The 22380-nt window shown below is 28.8% G+C and overlaps 2 protein-coding genes across 5 annotated transcripts; both read right to left on the bottom strand.

Moving 5' to 3' along the window:
* Positions 1 to 2056: 2056 nt before the first annotated feature.
* On the bottom strand, positions 2057 to 7063 carry LOC111038346 (farnesol dehydrogenase-like). Of its 3 annotated transcripts, none has more exons than XM_022321393.1 (7): positions 6752 to 7063; positions 5584 to 5743; positions 4119 to 4287; positions 3369 to 3498; positions 2627 to 2756; positions 2402 to 2536; positions 2057 to 2157 (listed from the first exon to the last, which is right to left on the bottom strand). In XM_022321393.1, the coding sequence occupies exons 2-7, from the start codon at positions 5713 to 5715 to the stop codon at positions 2113 to 2115; spliced, it is 741 nt and encodes a 246-aa protein (XP_022177085.1). In that variant the 5' UTR covers positions 5716 to 5743; positions 6752 to 7063; the 3' UTR covers positions 2057 to 2112. The 3 variants fall into 3 exon arrangements, with proteins under 3 accessions (XP_022177085.1, XP_022177084.1, XP_022177086.1); XM_022321392.1 differs by having other exon boundaries at positions 5584 to 5752; positions 6752 to 7061; XM_022321394.1 differs by having other exon boundaries at positions 5584 to 5752; positions 6956 to 7057.
* Positions 7064 to 10446: 3383 nt separating this feature from the next.
* LOC111038347 (spindle pole body component 110) lies at positions 10447 to 19019 on the bottom strand. 2 transcript variants are annotated; one of them, XM_022321395.1, is made up of 15 exons: positions 18719 to 19017; positions 17591 to 17702; positions 17362 to 17489; positions 17103 to 17179; positions 16357 to 16475; positions 16195 to 16283; positions 15203 to 15448; positions 14543 to 15059; positions 14215 to 14334; positions 13219 to 13776; positions 12691 to 12824; positions 12048 to 12197; positions 11819 to 11952; positions 11648 to 11756; positions 10447 to 11126 (listed from the first exon to the last, which is right to left on the bottom strand). In XM_022321395.1, the coding sequence occupies exons 1-15, from the start codon at positions 18789 to 18791 to the stop codon at positions 10993 to 10995; spliced, it is 2700 nt and encodes an 899-aa protein (XP_022177087.1). In that variant the 5' UTR covers positions 18792 to 19017; the 3' UTR covers positions 10447 to 10992. The 2 variants fall into 2 exon arrangements, with proteins under 2 accessions (XP_022177087.1, XP_022177088.1); XM_022321396.1 differs by lacking the exon at positions 10447 to 11126 and having other exon boundaries at positions 11648 to 11752; positions 18719 to 19019.
* Positions 19020 to 22380: the final 3361 nt, after the last annotated feature.

The following is a 22380-nucleotide window of genomic DNA, read 5'->3' on the forward strand; positions in this document are numbered from 1 at the left end:
CGAAGTTTTGTCACTGGTTTAACACTTTCGTCGTTACTCGTTAGACGTTATCGCCATATATCATTTTCATTTTTTATTCAATTCTACCATGTATTTTTCAAAAGTTTTTTTCGTGTTTTTCACTATGTGCTGGAACTATAAATGCTTAGATTTTCAACTTCGAAGGTGGTATCTGGCAGAAAATTCAATCTAGTTGGAAATTTAGCAGTCAAAAGAAAAAAATTCTCTTTATGAAATATTTCTATAAAAAAAATCGGCCAGAGCCATTTTCCTTCGAAAATTAATTATGAGTAAAAATAAAATAAATATCAAAAATATATTTTTAAGTCATACTATAATTAATTCAATAATGAATTAAGTATATAAATAGGTAATGTTTATGTTCAATACAAATACAATAGTTATAGGTATTAAAGTAGTTATTACAAATAAAAACAAAATTAGTGAATCATTAACTATAAGCAGTGGTCGAAGTGGGGGGGATACGGAGGGATGACATCCCTCTACTTTTTTGTATTTACATTTTTCATCTCTCTACTTATTTTGTCTAGAGTAACGCATTCCTTCTAAGACTTGTGTTTTAAAATGAAATAATTATTATGATTTTTATATTTATACCGATGTATAAGGAAACTTTTTATTTTTCGTACAGGCCTAAATCTGAATTGTAAGGTACCCCTCCACTTATCTTGAGCCATTTCGACCACTGACTATAAGGTACTTATATTTTTAGAATTATTCGATATTTTTGAGAGTGAAGAACTGTAGTCATATGTGGTAGCCAGATGCAAATGTGTAAAAAAGTTGTCTGTTGTTACATTTCGTCCTACAGAACCTTTAAACGTAGCAACTAAGTCTAGAACTGTGTGTTCACCTATATTTACTTGACGTTCACCATCTTGCGGCTTACCACTTACCGGTGTAGGTACAATATATTACGTAAATAATATAATACCATAAACTTACGACAACGAAATAATTACCTGACTATTTATATTTATATGAGATAATTGATGAATATTTTATGACAAAATAATTTGTAACCTACATGTATTCTTGTCTGTGCGAACAAATAAATTAGCTACACAACATTAGATTGATGGTTTACTCGTTGATTTTAATTAAATAAGTCAGGGTTGTGAAAAGACTACGTACTTATGTGAAGTTGACCCACCAACTATTTGGGTATCAAATATTCAAATATCAAAACTTTATTAATACTTAAAACCAGTGATTTGCGATAAATCGTGAGTCCGTAGCCATATGTATAGGTGATATATTAGTGTGTGTTTACAGGTAAATTGGTGCAAACATTTAAACTGCTGTAGTTTTTCTTAAAATTTTACTACGAATTGCCGAGTGTACCTTCTTAAATTGCATTATTTTTATTCGAATTAGTGCAAGATTTTCAAAGGAACGAGCAAATTTTTACATCGAATTATCCGGAGCCGACTATACAAAGTATAAAGTGTAACCATTTTCCCCCAAAGCTACGGGCAAAAGACAATAACAGCAGAATAATTTATTTCATATATTGTTATTGTAATTTGTACCCACTCATTTTTTTATTGTTTACATTTTATGTTTGAGCATACTTACACACCAATACTTAAAAAATATACACTGATAATAAACATCTTACATCTGTATCATTTCTGAATACATGACGTACCTACACTTAGATTATAAATTATACAAGGACGTACAAGAATAAGATGCAACCTGTACATTTATATTTAGGCTTTGTGAGTTAATGTTATACTTGGTATAGGTGCTGAACTCGTTCAAATGTAATCGTGGACTGTGGTAAAATAAACAACACTTTTGATTTTTGGTATCATTAAAATAACAATTGTTAATAATAATTGTATACAAAAACATAAAAGGGCTTAAACCAAAAGGAAAACCTAATAAGCCATTATTCCAAACTTCGGTTTAAAATTAAGTTAAAGAATTTTTCAAGTATGTTGAATTGATATCAATCACCTATATACAATATATGTAGTTAAAATAGTAAAAATAAAATTAAGCTATTGAAATGATGACAATTTGGCAATTAATGTTTTTTTTGTATTTTATTGCAATTCAACAATTGTTGTTTTTATTCAAATATTAATACATGGTTTCTCCAACAGATCGAATTGTCAATTCACAAACCTAATAAACGGGGAAACAAAAATCAATTTTAATTAATTAGGTAATATAATAGTTTTTAAAAATTAGATTTTGTTCATTAAAATTCAGAGCCGTGCCAAGGGGGTAGCAAATATTGTAACATTTTAAAGAGCGGCAAATGTTTAAATATGTGTGCTTAATAGGGATACCAAATATTATTGTCCTGGGGTGCCAATGAAAGTTAGCACGGCACTGAACCACTGTTAAAATGTAGGCATATATTTACTTGAACATTCGGCGGTGTTCCTAAAATGTAAAGTGTGGCATTAGCAATATCTTGAGTTTCTAGATATGTCATATCAGGGATTGATTTTAACTGTTGTTCTGTTGACTCTTTAATAGTCACTCCTGGACTTAAACTCTAAAATAAACCATTAAGTTGGTCATTAGCAAAACGGCACACAATTTGTTTACTAAAAAAAATAAAAGATTATTAACTTGGTTTGCATACCGTTATTTTAATTTTACTCCCCTCGTTAACCAACATCCTTCTAATACTATCAGTTGTTAATGTTATACAATGTTTGCTGGCGTTATGAATAAGTGCTTTTATTGGTTCAGCTCTATAATGGCCTGCCACGCTAAATCATAAATTGATTTAAATTCAATATTTTTTGTAAAAATTAAATATGTATTTTTAAATTTTATTTACCACCTAATTAAACCAATCACTATTTCATTATTTTTTTATGGTATTGAGCAATAAATGTATATTATACTAAAATACTAAACTATACATTTTCTACCCGGGCATTTTATTTTTAGCCTATAGTCGCAACTAGGTGGATCCGCAGAGGCTAGTGATTAGTAATTAGCCGGGGAGGGGGGCAAATAACTTAATTAGTTATGTATTTTTACTAGTGAATTAATGTTTGTATAATGCGACAAATAAAAAAATTGGTTTTGGACATGCATGACACAAGAACGAATTTCCAACTTATATCAGAATTCTGTCATTATTAAAAATTGTGGGCATGGAAATAAAGTTATTTGTATCGTAAGATTTTTTTTAGGTAATCTCAGTACTCGCACCTTCGAAAGTTCGAAATGCAGTGTCTAGTAGTGATGCCTATGGACTATGGTTTAACGTATAACTTATAAGTTTTAAATATGCTAATAAATATCTATTGAATGAAATTGTTATTTAGACAAAATTTAATAACACTAATAACTTATAAGCCCAAACCATTTACCTATTTATATTGATAATGTGTCCATTGTCAATACCCTTCAGTTTCATCTCGTTTATCACTTCTTTAGTGAAAATACATCCTGCCAAATAATTTGTCTCCATGATCATTTTTCCGTGGTCCATCGATTCATCTGAAATCGTTTGCTCGATATTCAACCAACATTTAAATGATTTAAGCCTTAAGAACCAATGCATGGCCATAAGCCACTATTCCTTATATTAGTATTATAGTATTATACAATCAATGATATTGTATACATTATATCTTCATGAACGACATGAACATTTTATAAATTGCAGCCAGTTGTTTCCTACTTACTATTATATGATCAAAAGAATACTTTTGGCGGAAAACCTAACCAGACTGTGCAGAGGAACATAAAGTATTTCCATGTGAGTGACCAAAGAGACGGTATGTTTCCCCGCTCAAATCATGTTTCGTATACATTCATAGACGGAAATCCATTAAAATATCAGGGGAGGCTGAACGTGAACGTGAATGTGAACGTGAACGAATTCATTTTTTAGTGAACGTCCCGAACACTTGTACTTATGGACTATATACTCTGATTGCGAATTAGCACTAAAACTAATTATGAACCACTTTTGGCTTTTTTTATACTAAGCCCCTCGACGTACCTATATTATGCTATAAATACAATGTTTACTGCCTACATAAAATATCTGCTGTTTAATAGACATTAATGATAATAATGGTAATTTAATATGCTTTTAAATATTAGTATATTACCAACTAATTCCGTTTCATCATAGACTCCAGCATTGTTAATCAGCACGTCGATACTTCCACAAGTGGTTACGGTCCACTGAATGCATTCGGTTATGTGTTTCTCATTTCTGATATCAAATGATTTGTAATAAAACTTCCCTCGATAACTATCGACTTCTTCGCTTAGTTTCTACGAAAAACGTCGGGCGATAAAAAAAACAATTTTAAGGTACTCATTACAATATATATAACCTAACCTATGGGTCTTACACCAATTAATTTAGCAAATAAGTAAATAACTAATAAATAATATCATACATTTAGGGTAAGCCCCTCAAATATCTTACAATCTTTTCTTCATATAAAATATTTACCCATACATTTTTTTTTTACTTTTTCACGTTTGACGAGTATTAATATTTTACGTATACATATAGTAATATCAAATATGTATAGTATAAGTATAATATTGCCATATTGTAACGATTTTTATTATGTACCTACTAAACACTTATGTAACAATAATAATTATCATTTACATCACATGATCCTATTTTAATATATTTTTAGAATTCAGAGTTTTGATTTTTGGTAAACTCATATCATATTGGAAATAAGTAGGTACCTAGTTTTGTTTTATTAAAAGTAATCAATGAACATTTTGCATTTTTTGCCGTTATAGAAATATTTTATTTGATCCCTCATTCGTCATTACTCATTATTTATTAATTATTATCAATATTAAGTATTAACCGTCATTTATATTAAAACTATCGACTAATTTATTCACATAAAAAATATTGAATTTCATGAGTGATCGATACCTACTCAATAGGTATTAATTATTATCTATTTAGTCAACGAATTTGCCAATCAAATGATTTTCACGTTTGAAGTATCAGTTATCGTAATATACTAAATAATCGATAGAATAGGTACAAAAATACAAATTTAATATTATTGTATTATTTAGTAGGTAGTGCACTAGTGCTCATCTCATTTCTATCGTATCACACTAACATGTGTGTTTTGTTAGACAACACGTCTCCACTCTTATAACTTCGTATAACATACCGTCTACCAAATGTACTTTCAACAGTTCAATTTTGCGTTGTTAACTTTAATAATAGAGCGGCTTATTATCAAACTTTAAAATAATACTATACTATATCTGTATTCTCTGGTTTACATTATTTAAATTTTAAGTGAGTTTTAAGCATTTTTAAGTATTAATTTTACACTCTATAAAATGTATAGGTACCTATTTAATAGTATACAATTTAAATATCATTAAAAATAAAAATTGATGATCAAATTTTAAAAATAAATGATTTATTTTTGCTCTAATATTAAACACAAAATTAGAACTGCCGGACTCAAATATTTGAAGGTATGTTGTCCGTTTGTTATGAATCACGGAGACAACTTATGCGGGTGTAAGTGGCCAAGTGGGTGAACGTCCTTTTATGTATTTCATATTATTTACCTTCAAGAGATCTTCTCGTCTGGCAATACCGACGACAATCATGCCGCTTTTCAGCAGAGCTACAGCAATCGCTTTTCCTATGCCGCTACTCGCCCCGGTCACGATGGCTACTCTATCCCTCCACCTTTCCATGACGGCGAAAACGGTTATTGCCCAAATACTGAAACAACTATGTCAATATCGCTATGTATACCGAGGTACAGTGGCGTAGCCAGGATTTTGAAAGGCGGGGGGAGGTTAAGTATAAATTAATCCAAGTTTTTTACAATTTTAGTGTAAAAATAAAACAATTATTAGAGGGGAAATCAGGGTTGGCACGAAAATGCTCAGTCCAAAAAAAACCCGGGCTGTTTTTCTGGGTGAAACCAACTCGTTATTTTGAAAAAACCGGGTCCACTTTTCTAGGCAAAATAGAAATTCACAGTTTTTCTTTTGTTGACTTGTGTTGATTTTCAGAAAAATTTAAGTTATAAGTAATTATTTATTTTTAAAAATAAACTTTGATTAGATAAAAATGTAATAATTATGTTTTAAATTTAGGTAGGTACAAGTAAAAGTATAATATAATGAAAAAAATTACACGCTCATGCATTTTTTTTTTGACCATAGTCAATAAACAATGTTAACACATTTTTTATTTTCAATAAGGTATTAGGTAATTTCCCAGTAAATACTTAGTGAATAATTTTACAAAATACAAAAATACTTGGTAATAGGTTGGTCTAAAGGTTAAATAAATATATGGTTATAGTTGATAGGTAGCATAATTAAAAAGAGCCATCCTCAAATTCTCTCTAAGGGTTTTTTATATTTAGAAATCGGTGGATTTTTACAAATTTGAATGCCACTAACGTCAACAACAATTAACAACAATTATTGAGAAATAGTTGGAATGTCAATAAATTATATACTAATATACTATCTATAGTTTTTGGTGTTGCTACTGGCTGGTATAGAGATAAGGTGATAAGGAAAACTCAAAAAACACTGCAGCTAATACATGAGAAAAATGTCTGATTACACCGCCTATTATTACTTATACAATAAAACCCACCCAGTTTTTGAGTTTTTTTCTTGATGTTCTTTTTCTATAAATCTCGGGTTTAAACACCCAAAACCTCTTCCTGTCAATTCTACTCCCTAGGTATTATATTAGTAAGTATCTTACCTGACTTTTTAGACTTCGACTCGTCTATATAAGATATTATGCGTATCCAGTCATCCATATAGGTAAGTACAAACTAGGTAGGTTCAAAATACACTCAATAATTAGTTAACGTATTAATATTATTATGCATACCACGGTTCACGAACAAAAAAGAACAGATAATCGTTGAGATTTGTGTTACCACTACTAAAATATAATACCTACTTATCTTGTTTGAAGATTGCTTTTCTAGGTCAACTCTAGTGGTCAGTATAAAATATAGGTTACTAGGTAGGAAGGTATGCACCATGCGTCCATTCCCTTCCTATTTTCCTAGTTAGCTGCACGCAGCTACAGCTTACTAATAAATCCTTGAATCAGCTACAGTCGGGAATCGTGGTAGGAGGCATTCCGCATGCTTACCAATATTATGTTTCGTTGTATAATAATATCACAGATTATATAACACCAGTTGGTGCTATATTCTGCTTTGGAATATCAAGTTAAAACTGTATATTGTCATCCACAAAAGTAAAAAACTTAAAACATTATTTAAACATTTATTAGTAGTTAAATTATAATATCAGTGATATGATTAATCTGAATTATCAATTCACAGATCATTTTCCAACAGTAACATTTAAATGTTACGTAACTACATATTTAAGTGATATGTATAGATAAAATAGTTAATATGACGTTTACTGATATTTAATAATTTAACTAATAAGTAAGTGCCAGTTGGTCTGTAACTTTGTAAGTAGGTACTAAATGTATGATAAGCCAGCATAATATTTTTAATTTAACTAGATAATTTACTATACCTAACTATTGGTACTCATTGGTGCATTAAATCAAATACCTAACATAGCCTACTATCTGTATGTAAATTTGATATTTACAATCTATAAAATAAAATGACTAATTATAAATAAGTACTTACGAAAATTATAAAATTAACAAGTCTGTTATTATTTAATAAATTATAATTCATATTATGGAGGGCAAAGAATATTTTTTTCGTTTATTTAAATGGTTGCCACTGGTTACAAATATATTTTAAAAATGATAATTTTGGGCTTAATATTTTTCCATTACAAAAATAAAAGATGCCTGAGTCACAACTTTCTCAACGTCTATGCCCTAAGACGACGAAGGCCAAAAGAGTCTTTTGAAGAGTCTTCCACTGAGAATGTAAGCCGTCTTTCAATTCTGAGACAGTTCGCATCGCTACGCTAGAAAATCTACCGCGGAACTCCATAATAAAATGAAAATATGCTGTCCTGAAGTCGCTAAGGAAAAAAAGCCACTGAAAAAAAAACCAGAAAAAAGTCCGAAAAATAAACAGACCACGGAAAAAAAGGCCACTCAAATAAAGCCCACGGATAAATACGCACATACTATATTGTGTTACAAGTTATAATTTATAATCATAAATTGTTTTATATTGAATCATTGGGTAATTAATAATATAATATAGAACCTTCAACCTACAGTCAAAAAGCATCAATTTTAGGTATACACTTTATTTATACGAAAATTACACAACTATAAAAATAATAATATAACAAGTCACTACAAAACAGGTGGACCAGGCGGTAGGTTTTTTTTTGTCTTTTTTTCCGTTGGATATTTTTGCTGGGCTTTTCTTCAGCTGGCTTTTTTTTCCGGTAACCAATAAAATTATGACTTATCAGTTATCAACATAGTTACCTATTGGTACTATTAACAAAGTGAATTTATTTAATATTATGAAATACTTTCTTAAACCCAAAAAGTTAGACTTATGTATCATCTCATATAGAGTTGGAATTTTTAACGGGCAACGAAGTGCACGGGATCAGCTAATATTATATAGTGATAGTAGTATATTATGGTAACATCGTTAGATATTTATTTTTAATAGGTTCTTAACAGTTGCGTATATGAGGGGGGGGGCGATAGGGGCGATCGCCCCCCCCCGGAGAGATCTTTGAAAATAATATTTTATGATTGTTGAACTTATAAGTGTTTCTAAATATTTTAATTAATAAGTAAATAATTTTTTTTGGATGAGAAATTTTTGTGATAACTGTCAACTGATAATACATAATACAACCGGATTACTGATTAGTGATTGCTCTATGGTACGCAAAGATGGAACATTTGGCCCGAGGACTGGGTGACGTAGTCTTACCAAACGAATGATGGAACGGAACGTTATCTGTCGAAATGGTTACCTAATTAATGGTCACGATGGGTCATTTCGTTATTGTGATAAACTGATAACTTATCTGATACTTATCTATGAAAAATTAAATATGATATTTATGAAAATGTGTTGTGTTTGTTCGACTGTTCCGTTCGCCTGTTCGCCATACAATCGTTATTCGTACACTTGCGACTTGCAACTGATTTAACATCCCGTATCCCCGTGCACGCTATATTTTATATACGCAAACAAGGTTCTAGGGGAATAAAAAAAAAAATCAAGTTGTCAAGTTTTTCGAGTTATCGCAACTCAACTGTATAAAGCCTTACTAACAACCTTGAAACAAATGTTTTCATTATTCGGAATGTGCCATATGCTTAATTGCTCTGTATTTAGTTTTAAGTAATAGTAGTTACATTCTCTCTTTGTTATTTTCGTTTACTACTCTCCTCGACTTCACACATCCACTTTTTGGCTTTTCCACTTCTTATTATTTATATCCTTATATTAGTCATATCTGCTACTTTATATTATTTTGTCAATAGGTTAAAAACTTGGCTGAGATCAAAAATGGGCCAGGATCGGCTTACAGGGTTGGCATTATTAAACATTCACAGATCTATAGAAATAAATGTTGATGATGTAATTGATCGATTCACAAGTCTTAAAAAAAGAAATATAGATTTTGTTTTGTAATAAAAATTCTTTAATAAAAGTGCTAAATTAAATAATAAAAATGCTTTGTTTTTTTATATGTCTAAAAAAAATGTTTTTAATTGGTAGGGCGGTTTACTCCTCTTAATATCGCCCCCCCCCCCCTAGGTGAAGTCTCAAATACGCCACTGGTTCTTAATTATAATTAATAAATAAGAGTAAATTAGTCAGGAGCTAGCCCTCCCCCTCCCCCGCTCTCAGCACAACAAAATTTAACTTGTCGAGACTGACGTTTTATATTTTATAATTTGTACATTTGGAATGATTTGTTATTGTATTTAAATTAAAATATTACCATACATATTTTATACCAGAGTTTGATAGTGTTACAAGTTAGTTACAAATTGCAATAGGCATTATGTATGATAAAGGTAATCAACATAATACAAACCGACATTGATAGGGCTGTGAGATATGTTCATGGAAATTAAATTAATTTTCTTATTTAAATGCATGTTTGTATAAAACATTAAAACAATATTTAATCTTCGCAAATGAATAGGTGATACAGTAAAATTATTAAATATCAAGTACAATTACATCCCTTCATAACCCTTAAAATACATAACCATATACAATAAATTGTGTCATAAGTTCAAAATAAAAAATTCTGCTCTAAAAAAAAATAAAAATAGAGAAACGTATTATAATATTATACTTAGTATTCTTTTTTTGTATTGACATGATAACATATAAAAAAGTGCTGCATTTTTTTTACTCAAGTAACAAATATAGTTTTGTTTTTACTTGTTACTTTTTGTTTTGTTGTTAGTAATGTTGTGTATCATTAATGTGAATAATAACGCAAACGTAAATTATAGTCTTTTATTGTCAAACATATAAATCGTAATGTCGTATAATGAAATTATGTGCTGGCTACTGACCGATGGACAATCCCCACCGATCGTAATATGATACTTATTATTATTAATGGTTAAACACTACGTTTCTTATATTATATAAATGCTGAATATGCAACAAGTAATATTGTAATCTATAACTAATAACTGTAGAACAGTGGTTCTTAACCTTTTTCGAATGACGGAACACTTAAAATTTTATAAGATTTTCGCGGAACACAGCCGTAAAATAAAATAGTAATGTACTACATTTTTTAGTTTTTTAATATATTAACCTAAAATAATTCTATACACAATACAGTATATTTGTATACACGTCTTATACTTTTGTGTGTTGGAAGTCCATAAAAGTCAAAATGAAATTAAACATTTTTTTTTGGCGGAACACTTATACAAAGTCTATGGAACACCTGTGTTCCGCAGAACACCGGTTAAGAACTCCTGCTATAGAAACTAGTTAACTTAAATCACAACTTAAAAGTAACTTATACCTAAACTTAGAGAATTGAATTATTTTTATTTTTCAAGTCTGTATTGTAAAGCCATTCTCTTAAATGTTTTGTCCGATTGTATGCTATTTGCTTCGGTGTTAGCGCCTGATAAATATTGGTAAATTTGTATTCATCAGAAACTGAAAAAAAAAATCAAATATTTTACAAATTGAGTAGCATGACATTTTTAGATCATTTTTTTGAGAGATAAAAGAAAAAACTTGCAATTTAATATTTGAATCTTGTGTTCGAATTTTGTCAGTATAAAATTGTTTATCTTATATTTTGATCTCAATATGAATGTTATGTACGATGTACGAATACATGGGTAGTTTTCTGAATTTAAGAATAAGTGATTATTATATAAAAAGAATTCTTCAGAGTTAGCCAATTGCCAAAAATATTTTTTTGGACAGATCACAGATCACAGTTCTAAGATTGTTTAAATGGAAGGAAACATTTTTTTCCCGGGACTCAACTATAGTGCAGTATGATTATTGATTTTGAACACTAGATCCAATAAATATTACTTTTGAATCTGGGACTCAACTAGTATGCACAGGTTATTTTTAACTGTATTAAACGTTTTAGTTTTAATCGATAATAGAAACAAGTATGAAGTATTATAGCTTATAAGTTATAAGTTATAAGTTATACTTACTATTAGTATTATTAGGAATATGATTGATGATATTCTTGTGCTGGAAATTGTTGAACTCGTCGATTAAACGACATATATTTTGTTCTGCAGCCTTTACTTTTAATTCTTGCTGATATCAATATTAAATTAATTTAATTTGTGTAAGGCAAAAAAGTCAATTAAAATCATTACCTGACTTAAGACATCTAACGGGCTGAAATTAAGTTGTTGAGAATATGATGTCAAGTAGTTGGAACATAGATCATCGGACATCTCTGCTTGACCCAAATAATTTGCGTATTTTGTGTTAACATCTTGCAAACACACTATAGTATTTATTCGGTTACAATAATAATTATTAGATACTATTGAGTATTGAGGTGTAAGATATTATAATCTACAAGTTTAACAAAGTACAAACCATATGGATTATTAGATATAGAGTGCATACTTGACTCTGCAGGATACATATTATATTTTTTGAGACTTGGTTTTTTATATGTATTAGTTATTATATTTTCGGTTTGACATGAAACTGAACATTTGTTTGGGCATAAATCCGTGTACTGTTCTGTAAGACAAAATTTAGAATACTGATAGTGTTAGATTTTAAAATTTATATCGGTAACTTTTTATTTACTATTTACACTCCCGGAGAGAGTTTACAAATATATATTATGTTATAATATCACCAACCATGCTCATCGCCATTTTTTCTAAATTCATTTAAATGATTGATATTTTTTAAATGCGAATGATAATAATAATTTTATCTATATTTAATTTTATTTTTGGGGTTTTTAAAATCTAAATTGTACAAATCTTCACCAAGTATAGACGTGAACGTGAAAAGTGAAGTCTAAACATAGACCTTATATTAGTATTACCTTTGTAGTAAGGTCTATGAGTCTAGAGGTAAAATATTCCTTTATCTACCTTACATTTTTATCTCAAGAACATGGTGTCATTGGTCTTTATAATATAATATGTTATTTGTAGTGCGTATTTGTAAAATCAATTAGTAATAAGTGTATAGAGTAATCAGTCTGTATATAATATTTTACCTTTTGGGGTGTATTCATTTGTTGATGATATTGCGTTAACCAATTTTAGAGTATCGTTTAATTCATTAGAACAGTGTTGAATTTTTTTTCTTATGTCGCTATAATTAACCTTATGTGAACCATCAGTTTGATACCTACAATTAAAAACTAATTATAGAGTTAAGTAATTTAAAATTATGACAGATTCTCAAACTCTCGAACTTTTGAAAATCTGATCGGTGAGACTAGAGAAAAATGGTATTCAAGCAGAACGAAGTTTGAAATATTTTAATAAAATGTAGGATAGCAGATTAATTTGTTCTTTTATTTGTCAAGTTGTTTTAAATTTAAACCCTTAAACTTAAAAATCAAACTTTACTTGACAACTATTATATTTTACAATTCGTTATGGTTACATTCTTAAAAATTCAAAAGTTGGAATGAGATTCAAGTTCAATAAAAAATTAAGTTCGAGTTTGTAGTAATTCAAGTTTGACCCATCCCTAATAATATAGGTAAGTTAAAATATTGTTAGCTATAGTTAATTACTCTAAATTCAATTCTGCACGATCTGAACAATCACTACTGCATAATTTTGGTTGTGCCTTATGCTTCGTAGATTTATTATTTATATTATGTTCAGAACAACTTTCGTTGACACGTTGCTTAACTAAATTGATTTCTTCTCGCAAAGCTACATCCAATTGCTCAGCAACACTATATAATTTATCTTCGGATACATTTTTGAGCTTTTCTTGGAAATTTATGTGAAACTGTCGTATTTCAACCTCCATATCACGTTTAATATTTTCTGTAGTTTGTTCAAAATTTTGTTTAACGTTTTCCAATTCGACGTTTTTGCACGATACCAATGCTTGGTTCCAACCATCAGTAATTATTTCGGTATTTTTAGAAAAATTTTTTTTCAATTCGTTCGATATTTCATCAAGTTCCGACTGTATTTTATGTTTAAATAAATCTGTATAGTCCTCTAAATCTTTTTTGAATTTATGAAAATGTTCAGCACACATTTGTTCAGTATTTGATACATTTTGAATATATTTCTTATCCCATTCTTCAATTAAGGACTTTCCAGTATTTTCTTGCCTGGATAAGAATAATAAAATTAGTAACATATTTAGGTTATGTCATGTCAAGAGTATGCACTAATTTTTGAGAAAAAAATCAAGCCTCTAAAGTTACCCCTAGAGAGCCTTAATAATAAGGCTCTCTAGTTATCCCTATCTGAGTTACAAAATTATACAATTAAAATAAAATAATTTGAGATTTTGTTGAAAAATGGTGTTGAGCGAATATTCCCGTTTGTTGTTTTCCCGTGGATTTTTGTTCGTTTTCCTATTATTAAGACAATTTATTAGAATTTTTTTACATTTGACCGATGTCAATGTTGAAGATTACATAGTAAAATAAAAAACTAATAATTAATAGAACATACTCCTAAAATCTAAGATGAAATTTAAAAAAGTAATACTGGAAATAAATACACTTTAAGATAAATATTTTCCCAAGTAAAGATATACTTACACATTTTTTAGTATGTTTTGTAACTGTAATTCGTTTTGAGTAAAAAGCTCAATATGTCGTTTTTCAAAATTATTATTTTGTGAATGAATAATGTCATCAATCTTTTTAATCAATTCTTCCCTAAAGCACATAGTTTGTAATTAGGTTCTCATTAGTCATAATTAAACATAAATAGATAATATTTCAACTATAGGTACAATCTTACTGCTTATATAAAATTATACACTTTAACATAACTTGGTTATAGTTTTAATAACAGTTATATATTTATATACCTATAAATATCACTTTAATAGGTTATTATACTTAATTAATTGTTGGTTCTTACTTTAAGATGTTTTGGTTTGTTTTAACTGTATCTTCTAATTTATTTTTCATCAAATCGCAATGCTTTTCAACTATAACTTTAATACGTGCGTCATCTAATAATGTTGGTTTCTCGTCTTCCAAATTATTGCCCGATTCAATTTTAGTTTTTATGCAATTAGACTTAACATCAAAAATACCTTCATCACTTTCTATTGGTTTTCTCTTAAATAATTTTGTTTCGTTAGAAAATTGATTAAGCGGAAATCGTTGGGTTATCTCTGCCATTTTACTTTTAGTTGCGGAAAAACTACTAGAAGCTACTGATGATTGTATTATTTTAGAATCTTTTGCTGTAGAATTTCCACTGTCACTAACCAAATCATCCTTTTTAACATTATACAATTTTGTAGTTCCAGTGGATTGAAATGTATTGAAATTATCGATTGCAGATTTCCTTTCATCATTGAGTGAATCGATTCTCTCATGTCGTTTATTTAATTGAACTGTTGTTACATTATTATCTTGTTCTTTTTGATCTGTTTTGAATAACATAAATATAAAAAAAAAAACATTTCGCAGCCATTTCAATAATAGTACTTATTCTTAATTTAAATACGTTTAATAGTATTAATATTATAAATTTATAACTCAAATTATACTACAGAAATCAATATATTACCGGCCCCTTCATAGTCGCTGTTCAAATTATCAGTTTGAATTTCGGATGAAGTACTTTCTGATCGATCAGAAGATTCGGTCAAAGTTATATCAATTTTTCTTAAATTTTCTTTTCCTGTATTATAATCCAAATTCATAGATGGGTCATCATCGTTTACTTTTTTAATGTTTTCACTTAATTCAGACTTTCTAGACAGTTCATCTTTGCTTGGTAATATATTGTACTTGGATAGTACACTTCGACTAGCTAGAATAAAATAATCAAGGCCCAAAACATTATAATTATAAAAACCTATTTATTACAATTTACAAGCATGAAATAGTGATTTGTGATAAGGCATGGCTCCAAGACCAAGCATTTAAAAAAAATCCTAAAGGTATATTACTATTATTATTTCAGACAGTGTCTATGATAATGCAATATCTAAGGGAAGAATTTTCAATTTTAATAATCATTTTTTTGTTCGCCTACATAAACTAATATGATGTTCTATGGTATACGATTTTTTTGCTATGTGCATAGTAGTTGTGTACATGTGCAATGTGCTCTTTTTTTAAGCAACCATATTTTTAAATCACAAAACTATTATTTTTGTAATTTGTCATGCTTTTAGTGGTCAAATCAACTTGAATCTAAATAAATTGATAAGTGGCAAATAAATAGAATATTTAATGTAGGATATCATTGACACGTGTACAACGTGAGAAATTATTATTTTTTATAATTATTTTAAAATTATTAATCGATTGTCTTTTGTTTTTCAGTGAGTGAGTTAAAATAAAAATATAACATAATTTGTTCTTGTCCGTTTCAAAAACCATAATAAATATAAATTAATAATTGTAAATAGTAAAATAGTTATGAATCGTAACTTATTGAAACTATTGTTAATAGTAATGAAAAAGTCACAATATGTTCAAAATAAAATAGAAATATTTCTGATTAAAATGCAAATAATTAATTAATAATATCAGTTTCATCTAAAATCTTACCTGTATTTCTTTGATCAAAAGTATTAGTTGTTGAAAATTGAGGTAAATTATGTAAAGTAGATGATGTATTTGTAAAAGAGGTGTTTAACCTGGTATTTTGATTGGTAATAATATTATATTTAAAGAAAGTTATTGTTAGCACAGAATTAATTTTGTACTTACTTAATTGGTCCTAAAAACTTCATATTGTCTTCCGAATTATCAAAATCTAATGACTCTTCTATAGGAGTCTTAAAGCGTACGGTTCGTTTTTCAGCAACTGCCTTTTTTTCATAGTTATTCTTAGAAATAACAAAAGATAAATTTAATTAATCATAAGTAAGAAAATGAAAAAAAATATGTTCAAACCTTTATAAAAAAAAAATTAAAAAAATTAAATTAAACCTTTATCTAAATTATATGTAAATATTCAGTTATGAAGAGGCTAAAAATACCGAACATTGATTTTTAAAAAATCATATGATGATTACTATACTATAATATTAACCATAATAATTTTTAATTGTAAATAAATAACAAAAATTAATTTGGTTTAAAATGGGTGTGTAGTAAGATTTAGTTTCCAGTTTAATTCCATAAAATAATAATATTTATATAATTTAATTTCAAATATTACAGAATAAGGAACTCTATTATTTTATTTATATCAATGAGCTCACAAAAAATTGAAGGTTCATTATCTGTATATATTTTATAAAGTAGTACATAACATTATGTTATACTCTATATAGCTAGGTACATAATACATGGACTTATTATTTTTGGAGAACAATATAAATTGTAATACCTATTTTATTTTTTATTACTTAAAACGTAGTAAATTTACAATTTTTTTTTTAATAATAATGTATAAAAACCCTGGTGGGTTACCAGGAATTTGTCTAGACTCTAGTATCTATAATACTTACATTTTTTGTGTGGTTGAACATTATAGTGTCGAGTAAATTATCTTCGTCTAGAATTACGTTTAATGATATGTCTTGACCTATGCATTTTAATAATAAACAAATAGTTACTGTGTCTAATTAGTAATTAGTAATAATAAGTACCTAGGTATATCATTTATAATGTTCAGGAAAAAATAATTAACATAGGATATTTTAATTTGGCTATTATCGATGAAAATTTCAATAAAAAAAAGAATAAAGATATTTTATTTTAATTTACCAGTTGACGAATCTTCTGAACGTGTTTTTTCGACTATTTGTCTGTAATATTCATCTAAAGGATGTTCCCATTGAGATATTTTACTTTGTTCGTTATAGTAAAAATACTTATTTTCTTTTTCGATATAACTACGAAATAATTACATAATAAACCGACTAAATCTTAATAATTGCTAATTTTTTTAAAATTATATTTATGAATAATGTATATAATATATTTTTTTTAATACCAAGGAAACCAATCGGAAGGCAATGGTTCAAGTAAACATTGTCTTGCAATACTTAAAAGATGTATCTCTTTCACTGCGTCTATTCCTAATCGTGACGCTTGTTCTTCAATCTCTATAAATAATTTAAAAAAATAAATATCATTAATTTTCCCATAGTAAAATATAACGTTCAGGTACGTCGTAGTAACATGGTAAAATCAAAATTTTAATTAGATTGAAACTATTTATTTCCCACTCATAAAATATGAACAATTTTATCAAATCGACAATTTTTTACTTTTACATTTAAATTTTAGAATATATAATTTTGTTTACGATTTGGCATGCTTGTGTAATAATAATATGGCTAACTTTAAACGGATGTAAATTTTAAACTAGATACTAGTGACTACTGTCTAGTATCCGTACAGTTCTTATTTTTTATGCATAATCACAATGAAAACTACAATCGATTAATAAAAAAGTTTTTTGAAATTTTGATTGAGATAATAAGTTCCTACTATAAGTTCTGGAAAAGTCAATTGTATTCCAGTTTTTTTGTTATTACCTAAAAAGTATGATTACACAAATCTGGTTGCTCTGTAATATTCTGCTTAAGAAAACAAATTCTTTAAAAAAAAAATAGATAATGTTGTTTTTGAAATTGTTATTTAGGATAAAATGCAAGATACCATGATTGTTGGGAAATCAATTGCTATTTTTTTTTGTTTTCGTACAACAGCCAAAAAAAACATGAATTACCATTTTGTCAAACACTTTCAAATTCAGTGCAACTTCGAAGATAAAATCGATAACGAGTACATACCTAGGAGCTAAGCTGCATTTTATGCTTCAAATTAACAAATAGAAATATAGTATTTTAAAATCGTTTTTAAGTATTCTCATAAAAAAATTAATAAATTAAAAAAATATAAAAATTGTGTTTTACTAAGTGCAGGATAGTCAAATGGCATAGACAGAAAATTTTGAAAAAAATTTACACAATCTCGAATTTGAAATGTTTTATACCTACTTTACGAAGTATAAACTACTTTATTTCTAATTTAAATAATAATTTTCTGTGTAAAAACTGATAAGTTAGATTTCACTAAATTACTACAACATAATTCTATACATCACATACATTACCGATTTGTGTTGGTTCACTGTTTTCATCAAATACTTCTTTGCATAAATATACTCCAGTATTTAAAATTGACATAATTATTTTTAATCATTTATCAACTTAAAACTACATATTTTAAAAGATTCTTATTTTTTCATAGAATATGATTAGACAACTATAGATGGGTAGGTATGAATATCGAATAAAATGACGTAGTATTTTTAAATTGTGTAGGTACATTTAAAAATGTTATTTTTAGTGTTTATTGTAAGTTAGTTATTTTAAATAATTAAATTAACACAACAGACAATAATGTTGTGCCTGGAAAATGTGTGTTGTGGGTGTTAGTAATTAAATACCATGGTGACTGAGTTTTATGTTACCACAGCAACCATTTGTATATGTAGAGCCACAGGCTGTACCCTAGCCGCAGTCTATAATACCTATATTTTCGTTTTACTAATTTTTGAAGTAAAGCTTTTTAAAATAATGTTAAATAATTTTAAAATAATTGTATTGAAATATTTGAATTTTTACTAAAAAATAACAACTGTAAATACAAGATATCGGCAATGTCATACTATAACATTATATTAGTTGTATAGGTATTATTAAATGTAATAAAGCATAAATATAAATTTTTATATAATTTATTTATACATTGTTTTTACATTTTCGGTTACCTAAACAATTGTCATCCAAAAGACAGTAATAAATACGAAACAATGAACAATTTAAATTTTAAGCCAGACGTAATGTATTATATAATTTATAAAATTAACTTAACTTATCAGTGTACTGCCAAATCGTAGGTACATTAATTTTCCATAGGTATCCATACTGTTTATGGTTATTGCAAAATGTAATAATAAAGTAAATAATTGGTATATACCTATAACAAAGTACAGTTTTTACTTTTTTTTAAACAAAAGCAAAATGTGCCGGATCAACTGGAGCATGATAATCGTTGGGGTTGCTCATTCGACTGGTGAACCGGCTGTCCTTTCTGAATAGATGTGCCAAAGGCTTTTGAATGGGTTGCTTATCGCTATTTGTTGTTTTCATATATGCCTATAGTTATGACTACCATATCAAACACTTATAAATTAACACTCATATCGAAACTAACTATAATGGTTTATGTCAAAAATAACAACAAAATATGAGCACATTAAATTTTGTTTTCATTCTACATTTTTTTTAAATGTACTACAATTCTGCTATCATATTTTAATACGTGCGTAATTGAATATTTTAGGTATTATTTAATAGATTATTAGAATCGTCGTATTTTGATTGTTTTATATAGGTAATACATAGACCAGTCAATTGAATAAACAAGTGTTCTGTAAATAACAAATTTTCATTTTTCAAATTAACAGTATGAAACATAATTTTACACAAAGAAATACTGAATACATGGTAATATAATATGTATATGATATAATATTCAAAAAAAAAATTTAAAACAATTATAAAAAAAAAAAATAATAATATTATAATATAATATATATATATTTAATACATCTTAATGTATTTAGATACCCGCAGGAATGGGAAGCGGGAAAACATAAAAACAAAAATCGCGATTGCCAACTTTTAGGTTGCCGGCGGAAAACGACGGACGTCGGTACAAAATTAAAAGAAAAATGTAAAAATAAATGCGACGAAGCACAAGGGTGCTCGAAAAACCGGATGAGCCACATTGCGGTACCAGGGTACCAATCTAATCATTATTATTCGGACGACAACAACAGCAAAACAACAATCTGCCGACCTTGAAGAGTCGGTTCCCCAATCTTGACGGCCTGCGACGATCTTGCAGTGGTTGTTCTGCTGCTGCTGACTTTACCGTGGCCACTGACGGTTCGATCTCGTCGCCGTCACTTTTTGCTACGTCTATGGCCGTATTTTGAACTGCCTCCTCAAAATCTTCTGACTGAATCACGCTCTTGAACTCTTGTACGTTCGGCTCACAATCTACGTCCGACGGCAGCTGGTTGTTCGCCGTTGTTGTTTCTTGTACGTCATTGGCCAAAAGACTAGGTGCCACACAATCACCGTCTTCAGAATGCCGTGTTATCGGTGGCAAGTGTTCAACTTCCGGCGCACTGCTGAAATACCGCGGTAACGGCGGAAGGTGCTTACCGTACTTCGTGTTAGAGTTTCAGATTTCTGACGCGACTTCGTCAAACTCCAGCAACTTGTCCAAAACACTCGGTACAAAAATCCTCGGCGCCTCCGTTTGTGGTGATGCAATACTGCTATCTCCGCTTGAAACAGACGACGACCGCTCGTCACTCGGGCCCAGAGAGAGGGGTGGAAAATTCAATGACCCCTGAACGGCGGCCTTCAGTAAGTCCTCGGCCACCTCGTCCAACACTTTGATATCTGCCGAAGTCAACGTCGTCGTTGGTTGTTGGCCGCTGAGCTCACTGATATCACACACAATTGTAGGCCTCGTGGCCAGTGTAGGGTCGTCCACACTGTGTTCGTTGTCTTCCGACAAATTACTGCATCCGCTATGGCGGGTGCTATGCTCGCATTGCTGCAAACTCCCTGCAACAGCCGGAACATCCAATTGCTCAGGCGTTGTAATATGGTCTGCTTCTGTGAAACTTTCCATGATGGTTTTGTTTAAAAAATCAGAAATTGAATTTCAAGATATTATAATTGAGTTAAATTATTTAAATAATTTATGAGACAAAAAATAGTTTGGGTAATGCCTCGTAGTAGACTGAAACAAAATTTGTTATAAGACGTATGAATAAACATTCAGACAAATGTACATATCCATGACAACGAAATATAATATTATAAAATTGTTGAACATTGAACATAAAATAGGTACATGGCTAATTAATTTTCAGCCACATTACATATGTATATTTAAAATGACGATTGTAATATTCTTACATCTTAATATATGGTTCAATAATAATTCGTTTACATGTACGGTTAGCCAAAAGTGGCTTTTTGAATTGACAACTCTACAATATAAAATATAATATGGTCTCCGCTAGTGTCCACGATATTCGTGTAGATATGTTTTACAATGAGTTGTGCAAAGCGCGCCCGCTCGTTTGACTTAGTGAACCCGTTGACTTTGCCTCATTTTATTTTGGTTTTGTATTTACGTCCGTCATTTTCCGTCAGCAACCTTAGTTGGCTCTCCTCGCGATTTTGTTTTGTTTTATCGCCAACCGTTCTTGCCAACACATATATAAATTATGATGTATCAAGTTATTGTACGTATTCAATATTTCATTGTGTAAAAATGTGTTTCATATTGTTATTAAAAAAAAAAAAATTAATTACAAACAGATCACATGTTTATTCAATCGACTGGTGAATAAATAATTTTAAACAATTAAAATGCGAAGATTCTAATAATCTATTCTATAATGCCTAATATATTTAATTAAAATGCAGATCGGCTGTTTAAAATGCGGTACTAGTATTTTAGTAAATTTGAAAAAGTTTAGAATGAAAACAAGATTTAATGTGCTCATATTTTATAAATATTTTGTCGAGATTCTCGACATGAACCATAGTTTTAGTGTTTGATATTATAAACATAATTATTAATTACACATTTTTAAAATTTTCAAGAGCAAACTACATAATATTCAGATATTATATAATGTAGTTTATATCATAGGTTCACTAATCAAATACAAGAGCC

The sequence above is a fragment of the Myzus persicae genome, unplaced genomic scaffold (genome assembly GCF_001856785.1).
Source record: "Myzus persicae strain clone G006 unplaced genomic scaffold, MPER_G0061.0, whole genome shotgun sequence".
NCBI lineage: Eukaryota > Metazoa > Arthropoda > Insecta > Hemiptera > Aphididae > Myzus > Myzus persicae.

Excerpts from the sequence above, each read along its gene's own strand:
- LOC111038346 (XM_022321393.1), bottom strand. The coding sequence starts at position 5,715 with ATGGAAAGGTGGAGGGATAGAGTAGCCATCGTGACCGGGGCGAGTAGC. Across the intron at positions 4,288-5,583 it reads GACGAGAAGATCTCTTGAAG|AAACTAAGCGAAGAAGTCGA; the intron begins GTAAATAATATG and ends CGTTTTTCGTAG. Across the intron at positions 2,537-2,626 it reads GGAGTAAAATTAAAATAACG|AGTTTAAGTCCAGGAGTGAC; the intron begins GTATGCAAACCA and ends GGTTTATTTTAG.
- LOC111038347 (XM_022321395.1), bottom strand. The coding sequence starts at position 18,791 with ATGTCAATTTTAAATACTGGAGTATATTTATGCAAAGAAGTATTTGAT. Across the intron at positions 17,180-17,361 it reads TTCAGAAGATTCGTCAACTG|GTCAAGACATATCATTAAAC; the intron begins GTAAATTAAAAT and ends TAAAATGCATAG. Across the intron at positions 11,127-11,647 it reads TATTCCTAATAATACTAATA|TTTCTGATGAATACAAATTT; the intron begins GTAAGTATAACT and ends TTTTTTTTTCAG.